The sequence below is a fragment of the Malaclemys terrapin genome, chromosome 11, assembly GCF_027887155.1.
Source record: "Malaclemys terrapin pileata isolate rMalTer1 chromosome 11, rMalTer1.hap1, whole genome shotgun sequence".
In the NCBI taxonomy this organism is placed as follows: domain Eukaryota; kingdom Metazoa; phylum Chordata; order Testudines; family Emydidae; genus Malaclemys; species Malaclemys terrapin.
In genome coordinates this window covers 3,572,912-3,591,659 of record NC_071515.1, presented here as the reverse complement: position 1 = coordinate 3,591,659, position 18,748 = coordinate 3,572,912, and the positions used below count along the sequence as shown (strand labels likewise).

At 55.5% G+C, this 18,748-nt stretch overlaps 1 protein-coding gene across 4 annotated transcripts in view; it reads right to left on the bottom strand.

The window, feature by feature from the left end:
• The window catches only part of COL18A1 (collagen type XVIII alpha 1 chain), a 251,422-nt gene that overhangs the window by 39,100 nt on the left and 193,574 nt on the right, over positions 1-18,748 (bottom strand). For all 4 annotated transcript variants that reach the window (XM_054044705.1, XM_054044702.1, XM_054044703.1 and 1 more), the window contains 14 exons: positions 18,483-18,630; positions 17,149-17,264; positions 16,103-16,129; positions 11,253-11,468; positions 10,328-10,354; positions 9,327-9,389; positions 9,071-9,157; positions 7,423-7,476; positions 7,048-7,206; positions 6,243-6,305; positions 4,921-4,965; positions 1,784-1,924; positions 791-862; positions 154-180 (listed from right to left, as the gene is read on the bottom strand). In XM_054044705.1, coding sequence (XP_053900680.1) covers positions 154-180; positions 791-862; positions 1,784-1,924; positions 4,921-4,965; positions 6,243-6,305; positions 7,048-7,206; positions 7,423-7,476; positions 9,071-9,157; positions 9,327-9,389; positions 10,328-10,354; positions 11,253-11,468; positions 16,103-16,129; positions 17,149-17,264; positions 18,483-18,630 — 1,245 coding nt within the window. The remainder of the gene's footprint in view (positions 1-153; positions 181-790; positions 863-1,783; positions 1,925-4,920; positions 4,966-6,242; positions 6,306-7,047; positions 7,207-7,422; positions 7,477-9,070; positions 9,158-9,326; positions 9,390-10,327; positions 10,355-11,252; positions 11,469-16,102; positions 16,130-17,148; positions 17,265-18,482; positions 18,631-18,748) is intronic.

Below are 18,748 nucleotides of genomic sequence, written 5' to 3'. Positions count from 1 at the left end.
AGAAGAGCTCTGCCCAGAGATGGGGGCTGGATCAGCCCCAGGGACTGGCCATTTCATCAGAGGACGCGTCTCACTGTACTGCTTGGCTGGGGTTGAACAGCTCAAGTCCTGCTAGGGCAGATAGGTACAAACAGATTCCCAATGGCTCCTGACCTTGAGTCCGGGGAGTCCCGGTGGCCCCTGTATGAACAGTGAATAAATACAACACAGTATCAGGCAAATGAGCCGAATGAGCACGTGTCCCCTCAGAAGCCCCTGAACCGCTGGGTACTTTGGTGTTTGTTAATAATTTCACTGCAAAATGACACCAGTGGAGCCCCCAGGATCACACGCTGCCCCTGGGGCGCTGTCACTCACTCCCAACCAGCACCAGCAGGAGACAGCTTTTACCAGCATCCCACCTCCCCTACTCTGCAAGCACCTGCCACTGCTGGCTTCACACTCCCGGCCTCACAAGCTGGCCTGGGGGTCCGGGCAGGCGAGCCGGCCAGCTGGGGGTCCGGGCGGGCGCTGCCCGGCGAGCCGGCCTGCTGGGGGTCCGGGCGGGCGCTGCCCGGCGAGCCGGCCTGCTGGGGGTCCGGGCGGGCGCTGCCCGGCGAGCCGGCCAGCTGGGGGTCCGGGCAGGGGTTGGCAGCTACAGGCTGGAGCTGCAGGCATGAAGTCCATGGACTTGGGGTGGTGGTGTTAATTTCCTTGCTTAGCACTCTGTGCAATGCCTGGTTTCCTGGGCAGGGTGGAAGAATCCTCCGGAAGGGAGAGACAGGGTTAACCGACGGTCAGGGGGACTTACCTGTGGCCCTTCGGGACCACGCTCTCCAGGAACGGCAGAAAGGAACGGCATCCCCGAGCCTTCCATGTCTCCCTAGGGTAACAAACACCTGGTGAGTTGCAAACACGGCTCACTCTTCCACCCGGGGCCGAAACAAGGGCAGAGGCACGGGAGCCAGGCTGTTTTGCAAGGCAGAACCACAGCAGGCAAACAGCGAATGGGAGCGGTGTCAGCCGGGAGCCCAGGGCCTAGCCGTGAGCTTAGCCTTTTCTTCACAGAGCGAACCAGCTGTGGGATGTGGCACCCGGGGCACGGCACACAGGCCTCCGAGCTCGGACAGCAAAACAGCAGCCGCCCGGGGAGCACCATCACTGCACAGCTAGAACGCCCAGAAGCAGGCCCTTCCCTTCCCCGTATCTGCTCCAGAGCAGTGGGAAGGGAAAGGCTCCCCACACACTGGGAGGGACACCGGAGTTCTGCCCCACCACACAGCTGCAGGGCCTGCCAGCTCAAAGCCACTCAGCAAGTGGGTCGCAGGTCAGAGCGAGGGGGCTGGGAACACACGAGTCAGCTCAGAAAGGGGGTCCTACAGTCAAGAGCTGGGATCCCATTAGGGTCCCAATGGACAGTCCAATGCAGGCACCAGAGTGGGCGGACAACACGCTCCCCACGGGACCCCCTGAGCACACAGGCAACGTGACCCCTGCATCACCCGCACAGAGCACACGCGCAACATGCTCCCAACGGGACGCCCCAAGTGCGGCCCCCCGACCGTGTGGGTAACGTGCTACCCGTGGGATGCCCTGAGTGGGGCCTCTCCAGAGGGCACGGGCAATGCGCTCCCTGCAGGACCCCCCAAGTGGGCTCCCCCAGCACACAAGGGCAACGTGCTCTCTGCAGGACTCCCCGAGAGGAGCCCCCAGAGCACAAGGGCAACGTGCTCCCCCTGCAAAACGATGGCAGGAAGAGAGTGTAAGGATTTCAATCTGTTTAGCAGCCATGGCTGATACTTACAAATCCGGCCTCGTAGCCTGGCCCAGGAGGTCCAGCAGGGCCTGGGGGACCTGGTGGTCCTCGTGGTCCCATTGGTCCAGGAAGGCCTGCCAGCCCGATTTCCCCTGGGGCTCCGGCCAGCCCCATCTCGCCCTTACTGCCCTGCAAGTGGGAACAAAAGGAACCCTGTCACACAGCCAGGCTATGGCCCCAGCTCTGAGGTCGCAGAGCCCGCAGGGGGAGAGTAGCTCCTGGACACACATGGCCCTGTCTCGCCAGAGCAATGGGATCTAACAGCCTGGAGCCAAGGGGAGTGTTCCCTCCCTCTTCCCCCCCAGCCGAAAGCACAGCACAAGCCAAGACTGAGCAGCAATTCAAACAAACAAAACAAGTGACCCGAGACCCATGTCAGTTACCAGCACTTCCCAGCCAATCCCAGAACCGCCGACGCTGGCAGACTTGATTAGAACACAGGCACATTCCGGGTGAACGCACCTTTCAGGGAGGGGAGAAACTCAGCCCTGTAGTTAGTGCCAGGTATGGTGAGGGCAGTCCTGCGTCCTCACCGCTCTGCGGGGGCACCCTTCCCCTGCCCTGCAGCACCCGTTCTCTCCTGAGCAGAGACTGTATTGCAAGACCAGTGCTCTCCTCAATGTGGAAAACATCCCCCGGGGTGCGTATGTGAAACTACCAACCTCATTTTTCCTTAGGAAATGCTGCTCAAAGGGCGTACCTCTCCACACACATACAAGGAAGCAAGGGAACGGCTAGTCTCCCTCTGCAAGTTACATGTGCAGATCTCTCTTCCCTGCACTGTGTCTCCTAGTGCAATTCTGTATGTCCTGGGAGCTCAGAGGCATGCCCCCGGCTTAGCCCAGCCCACTGCATGCTTTCCTCGCGTCAGACAGAGCCAGTCCAGGGGATGCTGCACTCAGGAGTTTGACTTTGCATGATATTTCTCACTATCAGAATGTTAAGGCTCACGCAGACCGTGGGCAATACAGAATGAAAATACAGCACGGAAAGAGCAATATTCGACAGAAACTGTGAACTACGTTATCCACACACTAACAACTCCTCAGACCATAGTAATGAAAAGGTCAGCGTTTCAAATGCTTTCCTGCTTGCACTGAACAAATGCCTTTCTGAGTACCCATAAACCATACACTAGAGAGACCGGCCATTAACCCAGACATGCAATTAACGCAGGGGATGGATGCTTCTCGGGTTTGCTTTGCCTCAGTCTTTCACTAGTTTGTGGTCCTAGGCTGCCACCAGACTTCTTTCAATCCAGTAGCTCTTTATGTTCAACAACACATGGCATTTCCACTTATCTCATGGAAAAAAATTCCAACCAATTTTGTAGCATAAAAAAATGTCATTCCATAATTGATAACACGCGATCACTCGCCCCCGGCATCAGGCAGGCGGCCAGACCCTGCATGGCTGGGCAGAGTTCGGATGCATTGGACTCAACCTTTGGCAACAGCCTCCTACAAACACAAGCTCAAAGAGCGCAGATTTGCCATTGATAACCTGACATGCAGAACCACACAGAGCAACTGGATTTAAGGGACTTTCCTCCACAGGATTCTCCTATTTTTGACAGCGAGAGCTCTGAGACACATGCGCCTGTCTAAGTCATGCTGTCGGCACGCGTGCATGGAGCCTTTACCTCGAGCCTGGTCTCTCCCACAGGGGGGGATGTAGAGTAGTAAGAAAGCAGCTCTAGCAGGTAGGAAGGGATAGGAGGCAGGTTGCTCTGATTAGATGGGAAAAGAGTGAATGGAGACAGAGAGAAGAATGACAAGAGAACAGAAATCATTTCCTACGAGCACTGGTGGCAGAGCAGCCATTACAGCCCCACGGTGTTCCAGAACGACTCTTTGCTGGGAAAAGGGGTCAGGAGTTCGAATTCCTACCTTCTGTTATGTCAGCACCAGATTCCACCCGGGACATAGCAACGAACTAAAACCCAGGAGCCAGCTCCTGCCCTAGCTGGTGTAAATCAATGGAGCTCTGTCAACGTCACGGCTTGATGCCAATGTGCACCAGCTGGGCGTTGGCCCTAGCAGTTTAGGTTTAGTACAATGGATCCCTGTGCCCTCCCACTACCCCCCCAGAAGAGCGTCCATCTGACTGGTGCCCAGGCCTTGTGCCCAGCCTGTGCAGAGCGATGCATCTCACCCGCTCCCAACAGCTGGTGACACGTCCTGGAGAACTAAAGATCTAGGTCCCGATTCTTTCTAGCACTCAGGCCCGCGTTTATCGTGAAGCCTCTGTGTCTCACTGCTGTGACTGAGTCACAATGGACCCAGTGCATGCTCCAGGGCTTTGGGGAATTGCTGTCTTGGCCCAGAGCTTCCGTGGGGTTGAGTGGTTTTGTGGTTGATGCCCACAGACCCTCAGGAGGAACACGTGTGCACGTGCTGCCCTCACCCAGCCCAGCGACAGGGATGGGAAGGTAACATCATCATGACATGATCGTCATCAGTTACATGTGCGCTCTGGAGAGCGGGACAGAACATAACCCCAGTGGTGGGCAGAGGGGAACATGCAGGGAATGGGGCCCACAATCAGGAGACTGAAGGAGCCACCGAATTGGTCGTGGGTAAATGGCCTAGCTGTAGGTACCGATCCACTGTATTCATTCCCAATTCAAAAACCTCTGTGCACTGCTAGTCGACCTGGGAATGGTTGTTTCAGGAATGGCAATTGCTGTACGTTAGCTGGCCAGCACACCTCTTCTTATGTGGATCAACTCCTGGATTTGATTCCGGATTTCTATTGCTATCCTATCTACTATTAAAACCTGGTTAACATCACAAACTGATTCAGTGACAGAGCTGGCAACAAGATCTCCGGTCCCAGGCAGTGTCCCGGTACCACGCTGCCGGCCACCACTCAGGAGACATGTGAGCAGCACATCACATGTCACGTTTTCCCAGTCTCTTCCTAAACTTAGCCACATGTCACAAGCCTGCCTGTGACGCCTGCCACGAGCTCTCCCTTCCACCCACCCTGGCTGGGTGCAGCCTACAACTGAACGAGAGCAGATCGATCCCCGGTGGAATCTGGGTGCTGGTTTCCGAGGCACCTGCACTACAAGAGGCAGAGGGTAGTGTAATCTCAGAGCCGGGGACGGGCGGTTACTGTACCTTGGGTCCAGGAGCTCCGGGGAGGCCTAGGTCTCCTGGGTCCCCCTGGGAACAAGAAGGGAAGGAAGAGTGAATGGTCAGAGTGCGGCAGGCCAGGGAGAGGGGGAGCTGCCCGGTCCAGTGGCACACTAGGACAGCTGGGGGGACTGTGTAACCTGGAAGTCGTGGTGGGTTACCTGGTCACACACTACTTAGGAATCTTTTCTCAATGCACAGCTGGGGATACAGTATTACCTCACGTGGCCTTAGCTACAAGTCTGGGTACGCTTCCGCCAGCAGAGCTACCACAGCCCCGCACAAGATCCGATCCTGGGGACCCAGGACAGCCGCAAGAGCGACCAGAACAGCTTCCCCCACCAAGAAAGCTACCACAGTTAACCCAGGTGCGGTCCCTGATTTCTGGGGGCGCTGGCTCCCTGGTACACAGCGTGTGTGGAGCACAAAGGGTCCTGCAGGGCGGGTGGCGAGTGCAGAGACTCCAGCCAGGACAGTGAAGATGTGGCACGCCGTGAAGGACTGCAGCAGGCTTGCACAGCTGCCTCACACCTGCTCCACGCAGCAGCTGCATATCCCACACTGCCCACGAGGGGACGTTGGGAGCAGCGGCACCGTCCATAGTCCCGAATCAGCCGTGACTATGTGCCGGGGTACCCTGCTGCACCCGGCTCGGAAACGGGGGTCTGGGGTAAAGTGGCTTAACAGCTGCAGGTTTGCACTCTGTGGGCAGGAACTCAGCCTGCGGGGACCAATGGCAGCCCGAGTCAGTGGCTAGCACCAGGCTGCCATCAGCTGCGGGCGTGCTGGGCAGGGCAGATGCCAACTGAACTGGGGGCGTATGAGTGGGGCGTGGGCTGCTTTATTTTCCACCCCCTGATAGCTGCATTTCCTGCTGTGCCTCCTGTCCTGCCCCTTCCATTCGCTCAGCACACCAGCAGCATGCAAGTTCCCTCCAGCACTTTGCCACCGATCCCTGCTTTGGGCCGGGCTTGCTCCTGAACTGGGATTTCTTACGATGCTGTATGATGTGTGCTATTCTAGCGCCTAGAAGCCCATGCATGGCCCTGGATCCCTTCGTGCTAGGTGCTGCACAAACGCAGAGCAAGCCCGCACAGCAGCAGTCAGCTCCCAGACTGCATGCACTGGCCTGCCCCCAGCCGCAGGTGTGATCTATCCCATACTTTTCACTGCCCAAGGCAAAGGGGTACTCGTTCTGACTCCAGGCAGGACAGAGCTACCCCCAGGCTCTCGCCTGCCCCTAGCCAGCGAGTTACTGCAAAGACTCTGTGGTTCTAGCCAAGGGCACGTGAAGAGGGGGCACGTACCCGTTCTCCTCGAAGCCCAGGCTGGCCGGCCAACCCACTTTTTCCTGGAGAACCCGGAGGACCCTGCAAAGTTAGAGAGTTAATCTCAGTTGGAGGAAACATTTCAGAACTGGCATTTTCATGCTGGTTTATTGCATTAACTCTTTACATGTCAGATGAAAAGGCCCAGCTGCCCTCAGTAGTACATGGCCACCCCCGCCAGGCTTCTCGCCAGCCACGCCCCAGCCCGGGGACTGGCCATCACCCATGTCTGATTCATGGCCAGCTGCACCCCAGCCTGGGGATGGGCTGTCACCTCCACCGGGCTCCTCGCCAGCCACACTCCAGCCCGGGGACGGGCCGTCACCCCCACCAGGCTCCTCGCCAGCCACACCCCAGCCCGGGGACGGGCCGTCACCCCCACCGGGCTACTCGCCAGCCACACCCCAGCCCGGGGACGGGCCGTCACCCCCACCGGGCTCCTTCCCAGCCATGCTCCAGCCCGTCACTCACTTTTAGAGCTAACACTTTTCCTCGGGTGTCTCCATCCACTCTATCTCCCCCCCAGCCTCCATCCTCTGACCACCCAAGCCAAAGGCAGAGCCTGAGTATGGCTGCTGTTCATGTGCACCAGGCATCCGTACATCCCAAATTCCAACGAGAAGCACCCCCCATGCTCCAGCACCTCCGGCCAGAGCCAGGCCCAAAGACCCTGGCGTTGGCCCTGCCATGGGAAATGTTGGGGCACTGCCCTTAACACCGGCAAGCCCCAGAACAACCCTGGAACACGTCGCCATTCCCAGCACACGCCCCCCGCCACACTTACTGGTGGGCCTTGGGCTCCGGGGACACCATCTCTGCCTGGCAGGCCGGGGAGGCCGGGGGGTCCTGGCAGCTCAGTGCTGTTCATCCCAAATCTTCCTGGCTCTCCTGGCAGGCCAGGCACCCCAGGAGGCCCGGGGGGTCCTGGTGGGCCTCGGGGGCCCTGAAAAAGAGTAAAGGATGTTTGGCGGCACATGGGCCCACATTCTCGTGCGCCTGCAATGCCATCTCCAGACACGGGCTGGGAGTCCCTCGGCAGGCCATGCCTGCTGCCACTTGCCATGGCAGTCTGTAGAATGCTGCCCAACACCAGGGCCAAGCAAATGACGCCTTAAAGACACAGCTGTAGCAGCCCCCTTCCCTGCACTTCACCACTCACCCGGAAGCTTTCCAGATCGCCTCCAAACCCAGAGCCTTCCATGTCGATGAACGTCTGGAAGAGAAGTACACGGGCACAGACGTGACTCTCTTGTTTCCATGGAGCAGGGGAGCCAGCACGCATTGCCAGCAGGGACTCGGCCCACTTCTGTGGGGCTGGGGAGCGAAAGGTTCAATGGCCTGGATCTCTCCCCCAGCCAGGCCCCTGCTCCTGAACTAGCAGAAAGCGCCTCCGGAGAGGCCAAGGGAGTCAGGCTGAACGTGGGGAAGAGCAGTTTCCTATCCACACCAGCCACAAAAAACAGGGCAGTCTGACTACAGAGGGCAGACACTCCCCACAGCACAAGGCTCAGGCGCTGCACGAACCCACTCACAGTAAAGCCTGAGTGGGGCTGAGGAGGTGCCCAGACCTTGGCCTGGCCTCTGCGCATGGCATCCGCGTACGGGACCCGGCCTGCTTTCTCCGGCAGCGCGGAGCGCAGCATCCGCGTACGGGACCCGGCCTGCTTTCTCCGGCAGCGCAGAGCGCAGCATCCGCATACGGGACCCGGCCTGCTTTCTCCGGCAGCGCGGAGCGCGGCATCCGCGTACGGGACCCGGCCTGCTTTCTCCGGCAGCGCGGAGCGCGGCATCCGCGTACGGGACCCGGCCTGCTTTCTCCGGCAGCGCGGAGCGCGGCATCCGCGTACGGGACCCGGCCTGCTTTCTCCGGCAGCGCGGAGCGCGGCATCCGCGTACGGGACCTGGCCTGCTTTCTCCGGCAGCGCGGAGCGCGGCATCCGCGTACGGGACCCGGCCTGCTTTCTCCGGCAGCGCGGAGCATCTGTCGACATTTCAAAATCTCTCATGGAACACAATTCAAAAATTTCATTTAGGAAAAGCTGAAATGACATTTAATCAAAACGTTTCATTTCAAGTTTATTGACAACTTTTCTACTAGAGTATAGAATCATTTGTAATATATTACAAAAGTGAAACGTTTTGACTGTTATATGATATAACATGACATGACGTTTATATTATATTATAAATGACAATATAATAGACTTTTATTTTATAAATTGGTGATTGGTTTTGGAATTGGTATTCCAACTGGTAATAATTGGTTTGGTAAATGATCCTTTGTTTACTCCACTCTTATTGTAACTGGTATTCCAACTGGTAATTTCCTACTGCAATTGGTATAACAAAATAGTATAAAAATAAAATAAAATAAATAAAATAAATGACAGGACCTATTAGACAAGGACATGACAGAATAGGCAAAATGTTTCTATTATCTAAGATTGAAACAAAAGGTTTTGACCTCATTGAAAGGAATAAACTCATAACTTTTCACTGAAAATCGATGGAACTGGTAAGTTCTGGTGGAAGGTTTGATTTCATGGGATCGGCATTTCCCACCAATAAAGCGTTGCATAGGGATAACTCTGGCCAGCTCTAGCTGTGAGCACCCGTCACACTGCAGAGTGGAGCTGCTCCGTTTTACGGCCGTACTAACTTCGCAGCAAGTGCCAGCTCTGCCAGCTGCTCAGTGCCATGGCATGAGCCAGGATCTCTGTGCTCCTCAGCAGGAGGGTCAGCACCAGGTCCTCGGACCCAATGCCACATGCCAGGTCTGGGCCATCCACAGGCCCCCAGGAACGTACCAGCTTGTCCTGTTTGGAAGAGAGACCTGGTGTCCCAGGCGGTCCGGGCAGTCCAGGGGGACCTCTTGCGCCGACTCCGGGCTCACCCTAAGCACACAGAAGAGACGACAAAGGTTGTAACATGGGTTCTATGTTACTCCACTGCACATTAGCCAAACAAAACAGAGCGGTTCCAGAGATGGCTTGCCTGGGGCCAGAGAGAACCAGTTAGACCCTGCCTCCATGCTGCCACTCAGCCCGTGTGCCAGGAACTCACCTTCTGCCCCTTGAGGCCAGGCTCTCCGGGAGTTCCAGGGAATCCCTGGGGCCCAACGTCACCCTGCAAAGGGAAACCAAGAGACTGATGGGGAGCCAGAGCCAAGGGCTGACTGCATCCCAGGGGTAAACTGGGGGCAGTTCTCTGTCACCAATGCGGGGCTGGAAGGGACCTCAAGAGGCCATCTAGTCCAGCCCCCTGAGCTGAGACAGGGACAAGAAAATCTCCTAGATCATCCCATGCAGGTGTTTGTCCAGCCTGTTCTTCAAAACCTCCAGTGATGGGGATCCCACGGTCCCCCTTGCAAGCCTGGTCCAGAGCTGAGCTACCCTCAGTTAGATACTAGGAAAAACTTTCTAGCTATATCTCCCTTGCTGCAGATTCAGCCCAGTACTTTTTGTCCTACCTTCAGTGGCCCTGGAGAACCATTGACCACTGTCCTTTTTGTAACAGCCCTTCACGTATTTGAAGTCTGTTCTCAGGCCCCCCCTCCGTCTTCTCTTCTCAAGACTGAACATGCCCAGTTCTTTAAGCTTTCCTCACGGGTCAGGTTTTCCAACCCTTTTCTCATTTTTGTTGCTGTGCTCTGGTCTCTCTCCAATCTGCCCACAGCTTTCCTGACACGTGGCACCCAGACCTGGACCCAGGACTTCAGCTGAGGCCTTGCCAGTGCCGAGCAGACTGGGACATTACCCCCCATGTCTGACACATGACACTCCTGTGAATCCGCCCCAGAACACTAGCCTTTTTCACAGGTGCATTCTAAGCAGTGTTCCTTTAACACCCTGCTATGCCTGCAGCTAGGCATGCTGCTGGGGGTGCCGGACGTGTTCTGGAGCGTGTGAGAGGGACTGTGCGTTGGCATGGAGCACTAGGAAGCATGCACTATATGGTAATGATTCAGCCAATCCCGGGTGGCCAGTCACATGAGTGTCTGCAGGTGGCACACGCTGACACCAGCACACTGGCAGGGCGTGGGGGAAGCAAACGGGGACACTTACAGGTTTCCCATCTTCACCAGGATCACCCTAGAGTCAACAGAGATGGAGAGGTGTTAATGAGACAGATATTCACCGCCCAGGCACGCCCTGGGGGATGCATTTGCCGGCTGCACTGCCCCCTGGCTCCTCAGAGTACTCCCCATTCTCCCTCACCCAGCACCCTGGGGGCTTTAGTAGGATTTCAGCAGCACCAGCCAGGTGCTGGCATTGGCCTACTCTGCCGGGCGTCTGTGGCTACTGCCGCATTTTGCTCCGGCTCGGCAGCCTCCCTCCAGTTCAGAACGTGCCAAAGCCCCTTTTCTCCCCACAGCACATCTGGGAGGGAGGATGAGCACCCCGAGATCACCCCCCGCTCCAGGACCGAACAGCCAAGAGTGGCTGGGCCTGTGCTGGCCCCAGCAGCTCTGGCAGGTGGCACACAGGAAACTGGGGTGGTGGGAAGTGCCGGCCTGGAGCAAGGAGGAAGGCAAGAAAGGGCAGCAAGGAGACAGGCAGAGGCAGGGGGCAGCCGGTGGACACAGAGTGGTAAGGAGAAAGGGGAGCTTTCTAATTTCATTCAGGTGGGACCGGTGGAGAGGGAGAGGAGATGGAGACAGAGTGAAGGACAGAGCAGGTGGCAGTGGGGGGAAGGTAGGGTCCTGGGCAGCAGAGCCTTGGGGCAGTAGGGGACAGATGCAATGCAGCGGGACCCAGCCCATAGCCTGCATAGGATGCAAAGGGACAGGGTGTGTGGAGAGGGCTGACGAAGAGCGTGACAGGGCCCTAGCTGGACAGAGGGAGCTCTCTGCAGCCAACATAGCAAGGTCCTGATAGCATTCCGCTGGCATCTCCTGGGGCAGGAGGGCATTTGCTGCCCCCATCCCAGAGAGAGCCCAGCAGCCCCCAGCCTGCTCCCTGAGCTTGCTTGGGTAGAGGGTTTACTCACAGGCTCGCCGTCCTTGCCAGGGAGGCCATCTTCCCCGGGCGGCCCTGGGGGACCTCTTGGTCCTGGAGGCCCGGTGACTTGCTCCACCACAGAGCCGTCCAGGCGCTGCACTGTAGAGCCAGGGGGCCCAGGCGGGCCAGCAGGTCCGGGAGATCCCTGGGCACCTGGCTCCCCTTTCTGCCCCTTAGAGCCGGGATACCCAAATCCTGCACTTCCCTGGGGATGAAAGGGGAAACCATGAGCCACCAGTTGCACTCCCCGACCTGGCCTGGGCACTGCCTGCGGCCGGGATCCCCAGGGTTCCTTGCTCCCTCGCTCTGCACTGATGCTGTGCCCTGGAAATGCCAGGCTTTGGCCTCGCAGAGCTGGCTGGGGCCAGCATGGGCCCAAGGGGCGATACAAAATGCCCACCTAGTTCCCTCAGCCAGTCCCACATGGAGAAGGAACGACTCGCCTCTTCCCTGGCTTATTCATAGATTCATAGATTATAGGACTGGAAGGGACCTCGAGAGGTCATCGAGTCCAGTCCCCTGCCCGCATGGCAGGACCAAATACTGTCTAGACCATCCCTGATAGACATTTATCTAACCTACTCTTAAATATCTCCAGAGACGGAGATTCCACAACCTCCCTAGGCAATTTGTTCCAGTGTTTAACCACCCTGACAGTTAGGAACTTTTTCCTAATGTCCAACCTAGACCTCCCTTGCTGCAGTTTAAACCCATTGTTTCTGGTTCTATCCTTAGAGGCTAAGGTGAACAAGTTCTCTCCCTCCTCCTTATGACACCCTTTTAGGGTACATCTACACTACAGGGGGGAGTCGATTTAAGATACGCAAATTCAGCTACGTGAATAGCGTAGCTGAATTCGACGTATCGCAGCCGACTTACCCCGTTGTGAGGACGGCGGCAAAATCGACTTCTGCCGCTTTTTGTCGGCGGCGCTTACTACCACCTCTGCTGGTGGAGTTAGAGCGCCGATTCGGGGATCGATTGTCGCGTCCCAACGGGACGCGATAAATCGATCCCCGAGAGGTCGATTTCTACCCGCCGATTCAGGCGGGTAGTATAGACCAGACCTCAGATACCTGAAAACTGCTATCATGTCCCCTCTCAGTCTTCTCTTTTCCAAACTAAACAAACCCAGTTCTTTCAACCTTCCTTCATAGGTCATGTTCTCAAGACCTTTAATCATTCTTGTTGCTCTTCTTTGGACCCTTTCCAATTTCTCCACATCTTTTTTAAAATGCGGCGCCCAGAACTGGACACAATACTCCAGCTGAGGCCTAACCAGAGCAGAGTAGAGCAGAAGAATGACTTCTCGTGTCTTGCTCACCACACACCTGTTAATGCATCCCAGAATCATGTTTGCTTTTTTTGCAACAGCATCACACTGTTGACTCATATTTAGCTTGTGGTCCACTATAACCCCTAGATCCCTTTCTGCCGTACTCCTTCCTAGACAGTCTTTTCCCATTCTGTATGTGTGAAATTGATTTTTCCTTCCTAAGTGGAGCACTTTGCATTTGTCTTTGTTAAACTTCATCCTGTTTAACACAGACCATTTCTCCAATTTGTCCAGATCATTTTGAATTATGACCCTGTCCTCCAAAGCAGTTGCAATCCCTCCCAGTTTGGTATCATCCGCAAACTTAATAAGCGTACTTTCTATGCCAGTATCTAAGTCGTTGATGAAGATATTGAACATATTCTCAATTAAGCATCTGATAGTAAATCATTGTTCTATTGTTAATTAAAAGTATTGTAAACTGAAATTATGTAGGTTTCTGTTGGATATTTTATGATGCATATTGAGAGTTTTAATATTTAATCAGTTTGCCATAATATATCACACCCTCTAAAAGGGCTGGTATTTAGAAATAACAATAGTTCAGCCCTTGATTCAGGCCTGATTCAATACCCACTGGAGCCAGTGGAAGTTTTTCCGTTGATTTCAGTGAGCAATGGATCAGGACAACAGAGCAGATGATTGCTGGTGATATTTCTAACATTCTCAAAATGCAGTTCTGCTGTGAAGAAGGAGAGAGGGAAAAGAGGCCCTTTGACATTCTGCTTGTTCACTGTTTCCTTGTCAAACATGTTCAATTTACAGTGAGGTGTTACATAAGTATAATTTAGGACAGATTTTGTCTCTGCAATTGGAATGTAGGGGTTGTCTACATGTGAAAATTAATCCGGAATAAGGTAGGGTGTGAATTTAAAGCAGTTTCACTGTTCCTGATTGGCTTCATGTGTGGACGTTTTTATTTTGGAATAAGAGTGCTTGAAGTGGATTAAGCTAAATTGGAATAAGGCACTCTGGTTCTGGAATAGGAATGTCCATGTGGAATTAATCAGGAATAGCTATTTTGGAGTAAGTTCCCATGTAGACAAGCCCTTAGTTAACTGTTCTGCTGATGATACGCAAGGCAGAACTGAATCTTGCTCCCACTTCAAGAGAATGTTGGCATGGGAGTGTATTTCCTGTGATGATGAATAAAATGATCTAAATCCCTGTGTTAATAATAGCAAAGAATGCTAGTAGTGAAAAAATGATTTTGTCACTGAAATAAAGTTATTTTTTCTGAATAAGTAATGAACAGAAATGTTGAATAAGTAGTACTGTTTTAACTAGTCATGTCTCAGAGCAGAGTTAGGTTTGAAAGGACATTTATATAGCCTAGGCCTTTGGAGCTTTTGCACTTAATGACTGAGATCTCCGGTTTTGGGCCCTAAACAAAGGCATTAGTCTGGAATTGCTTCCCAGACTATGCATTGTCTTCCCTAAATGACTACCTTTGTCTCAAGATCAGTGGAACAGGAATCAGAGGGATGGACTGAGGGAAACGGTGGGGGTGACGGACCTGTCTGGTTTTAAGATTAAGTTAGATAAATTTATGGAGGGAATGGTTTAATGGTAAAACATAGTAGCCAAGGAAAACCAAGCAATGGTGGGTAAATAGCATAATGGCCAACAAGGGTCAGGCTAGAGACTCTTGCCTACATGCTCGGGGTCTTACTGATCGCCATATTTGGGGTCGGGAAGGAATTTTCCTCCAGGGTAGATTGGCTGAGCCTCTGGAGGTTTTTCACCTTCCTCCGCAGCATGGGGCAGGGATCACCAGCAGGAGGGTCTCTGCCGATTGAAGTCACTAAAAACAGGATTGGGGACTTCAACAGCAGAGTCCAGAGAAGGGGTAGGGACGGTTTTGTGACCTGCAGCATGCAGGGGGTCAGACCAGATGATCATAATGGTCCCTTCTGACCTTAAAGTCTATGAGTCTATGAACAGAGCCGGTCCCAAAACAGACCCCTGCGGTACCCCACTCGTTACGCCTTTCCAGCAGGATTGGGAACCATTAATAACAACTCTCCGAGTACGGTTATCCAGCCAGTTATGCACCCACCTTATAGTAGCCCCATCTAATTTGTATTTGCCTAGTTTATCGATAAGAATATCATGCGAGACCGTATCAAATGCCTTACTAAAGTCTAGGTATACCACATCCACCGCTTCACCCTTATCCACAAGGCTCGTTATCCTATCAAAGAAAGCTATCAGATTGGTTTGACATGATTTGTTCTTCACAAATCCATGCTGGCTGTTCCCTATCACCTTACCACCTTCCAAGTGTTTGCAGATGATTTCCTTAATTACTTGCTCCATTATCTTCCCTGGCACAGAAGTTAAACTAACTGGTCTGTAGTTTCCTGGGTTGTTTTTATTTCCCTTTTTATAGATGGGCACTATATTTGCCCTTTTCCAGTCTTCTGGAATCTCTCCCGTCTCCCATGACTTTCCAAAGATAATAGCTAGAGGCTCAGATACCTCCTCTATTAGCTCCTTGAGTATTCTAGGATGCATTTCATCAGGCCCGGGTGACTTGCAGGCATCTAACTTTTCTAAACCTCCCCCCTTCCTGGCTTGGCTCTGGCTGCACACACACGAGCTTGGGACATGCAGCCGATAACAGTGGAGTCCAGTGCTCCCAGCCCGCCCTCCACCACCTTCCACACAGAGGCTGAACTGGCTGATTTCCCTGCCCCAGCCTCTGTTCTTGGCCTGAGGGCTCCTTGGAGTAGGACATGCCAGGAAGGGGCCTGGTACATAGCAGGTCCTGTTACTGAGACAATGCCCACCACCACCACCATGGTGTCGGATACTGCCACGGGCCACGCCAAGCCAGCGATTCGTCTGCTCCTGAATGCCCGGGGAGGGTTATGAGCTCTGAGCTTGGGTAGCGTGTCTGTTGTGAGACAGCAGCATGCCAGATACCCGCTGTGGAAAGACAGGTGCTCTGCCTGGCTCTGGTGTCACTCCCAGCTTTCCTCTCCCAGGTCCTGTCGCACCCGAGCGGCCATCAGTGTATGCTCCCTCTCCCTCTCCTGCCGTGGCCTGGGCTGCCTACCAGCCGGTCTCACAGGGACTCGCGCAACACGCACATTTGTGGGAGGCGAAGATGCCAGGCCAGGGGAGTGAGGGAAGCATGAGAACTGAGCAAGGCCCCTGGGATTTGATCCTGGGCGATTGCCTCCGAGGGTCCGACTCAGCACTGGCACCAGCCAAGCAAACTAGAGCCAGTGGATTCCTGTGCGAACCTGGGCCTGGCTTCCTGACACGCTGAACCCGGGAAGCCAGCACCACGCACCCCCAGGCCCCACAAGAAACAAGACTTGTCTAGTCAGTCCCCGCAGCTAGGGAGCAGTGCCTCTCGCTGACACATGGGCAGCACAGCCGAAGGCCATGCCACGGGCCTGAGCTGACACCCAGTGAGAACGCCAGCCAGGGAGAGTACAGCTCATGGGCACCCTGCCTGTAACCCCCCCTTCTATACAACACCCCGTGCTCACCTTAACGCCCAGGTCTCCTTTTTCTCCCTGCAGAATAAAAGAGCAAAACATCATTGCATCTGACAGCCGTGCTCGTTTGCCCCTGGCAAGTCATGGCACATGCTCCCCCGACAGCACACTCAGCGCACACACTGCTAGAGCCGAACCAGGTGCTTCCCAGTGCGGCTCCACGGAGCAGCGCTGTACAGGGGAGTTCAGTCTGCTGGAGCCTGGACATTACCACCCCTAGGAGAGGTAGGAACGTCGGCTCAGCCCCCACGCGCACAGCTGCCCCCAAGGAGTCTTTCGCCAGGGGCTTGATCCAGCCTGGTGGGGAGTGCTCCGGCCACCCTGCTGACATCAGTGGGTGCTGGAGGCTGTCGGCACCAGGCAGAGCTGCTCTCCTCATGCTCATCTGGCAATGCATGGGACAGACTCTGCGCACACACTGCTTCCCTAAACACGGGGGACGCGCTCGTGGGAGCCGCTGGGATTTGCCCAGAGCGAGTGTTTGCAGGGCTGGGCTGCTCTGCTCGAGAGGAGAGCCTCTCACGGGGAGCGGGGGGAGCCGGCCTGCAGTCAGCACAGAAGCAGGGCAGGACTGCTGCCTGCTCTGAGGCCCTGGCATGGGCGGATGGTGTGGAGCGCCTCACACCATCACTAGCTGCAGGAGGGGGGAACGGCTCAGCTGTGCCTGACAAGCCCCTCCGCACGCCTTCGCTCTTTGTCCCAGGTCATAGCCTTCTTCCTTGGCTCTTCCTTACTGTCATCTCCCTTTCCCTCACTCCCCGATCCTCGCCAGCGGTGCCCAGTCTGCGGCACAGCCAGGGACTGGATACGGACATGACCGGCTCTCTGCTCTGTTCCCCGCTGAGCCCCACTGCTGCACTGCACACGGGGGGTGCTCGGCAGGCCAGCGGCTCCAGGGACTCTCCACTGAGGCAGGAGGAAGGCGTGAGTGCGCTGGTGTGTCTGCAGGCAGGAGCTGTGGTGAGGGGCGGTTTGAAATGTGCTTTGGAGCCCATGAGGATGAAGCTGCTAGAGAAGCACCAAGTATCATCACTGACCTTGTCGCCTTTGGTGCCGCCGGCTGCTAGAACCCCGCCGGTTCCGGAGTCCCCTTTTGGGCCACGTTCACCTTTCTCTCCCGGGGCCCCTTTTTCACCTTTTGAACCAACCGTGGCTGGAATGAAGAGCCACGTGCAGTTACAGGCGAGGACGCAGGGCCCTGCTGGACAGCGCTGATCGCTCTGCTCGGGCGGGGCTGGGGTGTGAGACAGCCACACCACACACAGCGAGTTGTGCTGAGGACCCCTGGGTGTGCGGGCTGGGCAATCTGGGACTCTCTGACACTTCCCCACAGGCGCTGACTTTGTCCTTTCCTGGAGCATGCTTGACCACCGCTTTGCCCCAGCCCCCACCCCCACTCCACCTCTTCCCGCAGCCCCCACCCCGCCCTGTTCCGCCTCCTCCCCTGAGCATGCCCTGCCCTCGCTCAGCTCCCTCCCCGCACCTCCTGCATGCCCGCGGCAGGTGAGAGGCACTGATAAGGGGGCTGCTGGTGGGTACTAAGCACCCACTATTTTTTCCTGTGGGTGCTCCAGCCCCAGAGCACCCATGAAGTCAGCGCATATGCTAGCTGCTGCCCCCAGTGCCTGATGGCAGAACGGCCAGGGAGTTCTGGTGTGGGACCCCCTTCCCCGGGCTGTTCATCTCTCCATCTTTCTAGACAAAGGACTTAGGCCTTGCAATGCTGCGCACAGCAACAACTAAACAGCCTTCCAAATCTGGGCCTAACTGATTTAGGAGCCTAGGTCCCATTTTCCAAAGGGAGTTAGGCACAACTTCACCAACTGTCAATGGCTCCTATGTGTTCAAAGATGTGGGCCTCAGAAAGCGAAACGGAGGAAACGCCACATGTGATGTCACAAGCGCAAAGTTAGGGCTTCCCCACAGACTCCCAAGAGGGGGAAGCTAAGATCCCTGCGTCAGCCCCACCCCTGCTGGTAGCAGAACAACAGAGAAGGCAGGCAGGCCATGCGAGAAGTCCCTCCCAGAAGGCTCAGCCTGATGTATCTGAGAGGTGCTGGGTAGGACAGCCCCCCCAGACCTGCTCTCGTGCCCCCCTGAACAACCAGATGGAGACATGGAGGGAGCTCACAGCTTCAGCCAACCCCACCACTTTGCATGGATCTAGCTACTGGCATGTCGAACACATGCCCCCCAGAGGACCCCTGCTTCGGGGATGCCACAGGAAAAGGTGGCTCCACTCGCCTATCTCAAGCCAGCTGATCAAGATTGAGGCATTTCTAGTTTCTACCCGCTCCAGGTCATTTGCGGATGTTGCCCTTGCTTAACATCTCTGCAGGCTGGGTGGCAAAGGGGCAAATGCTAGTTTTACCTCCTGTAGAAATTTGCTGTGGTCCTTCCTCTTTGGTTTGCTCAGTTTGCAGCTGAGAGTCCACGCTTACTTTCTCTACTGTCTCCCCAGCGGTGGGGGGAGAAGTGACCGGGGGAGGTTCCGGGAGCCGCGACACAGCTGGGGTCCCCTGCGCAAGACCAGAGAGGGGAAGAAACTTGAATAATTGAGAACAAAACCCCTATGCATTCGGTGAGGCCCGTCGACATTTCAGGCTGGGCAGGGGCACAACAAGTACTTGTTTCATT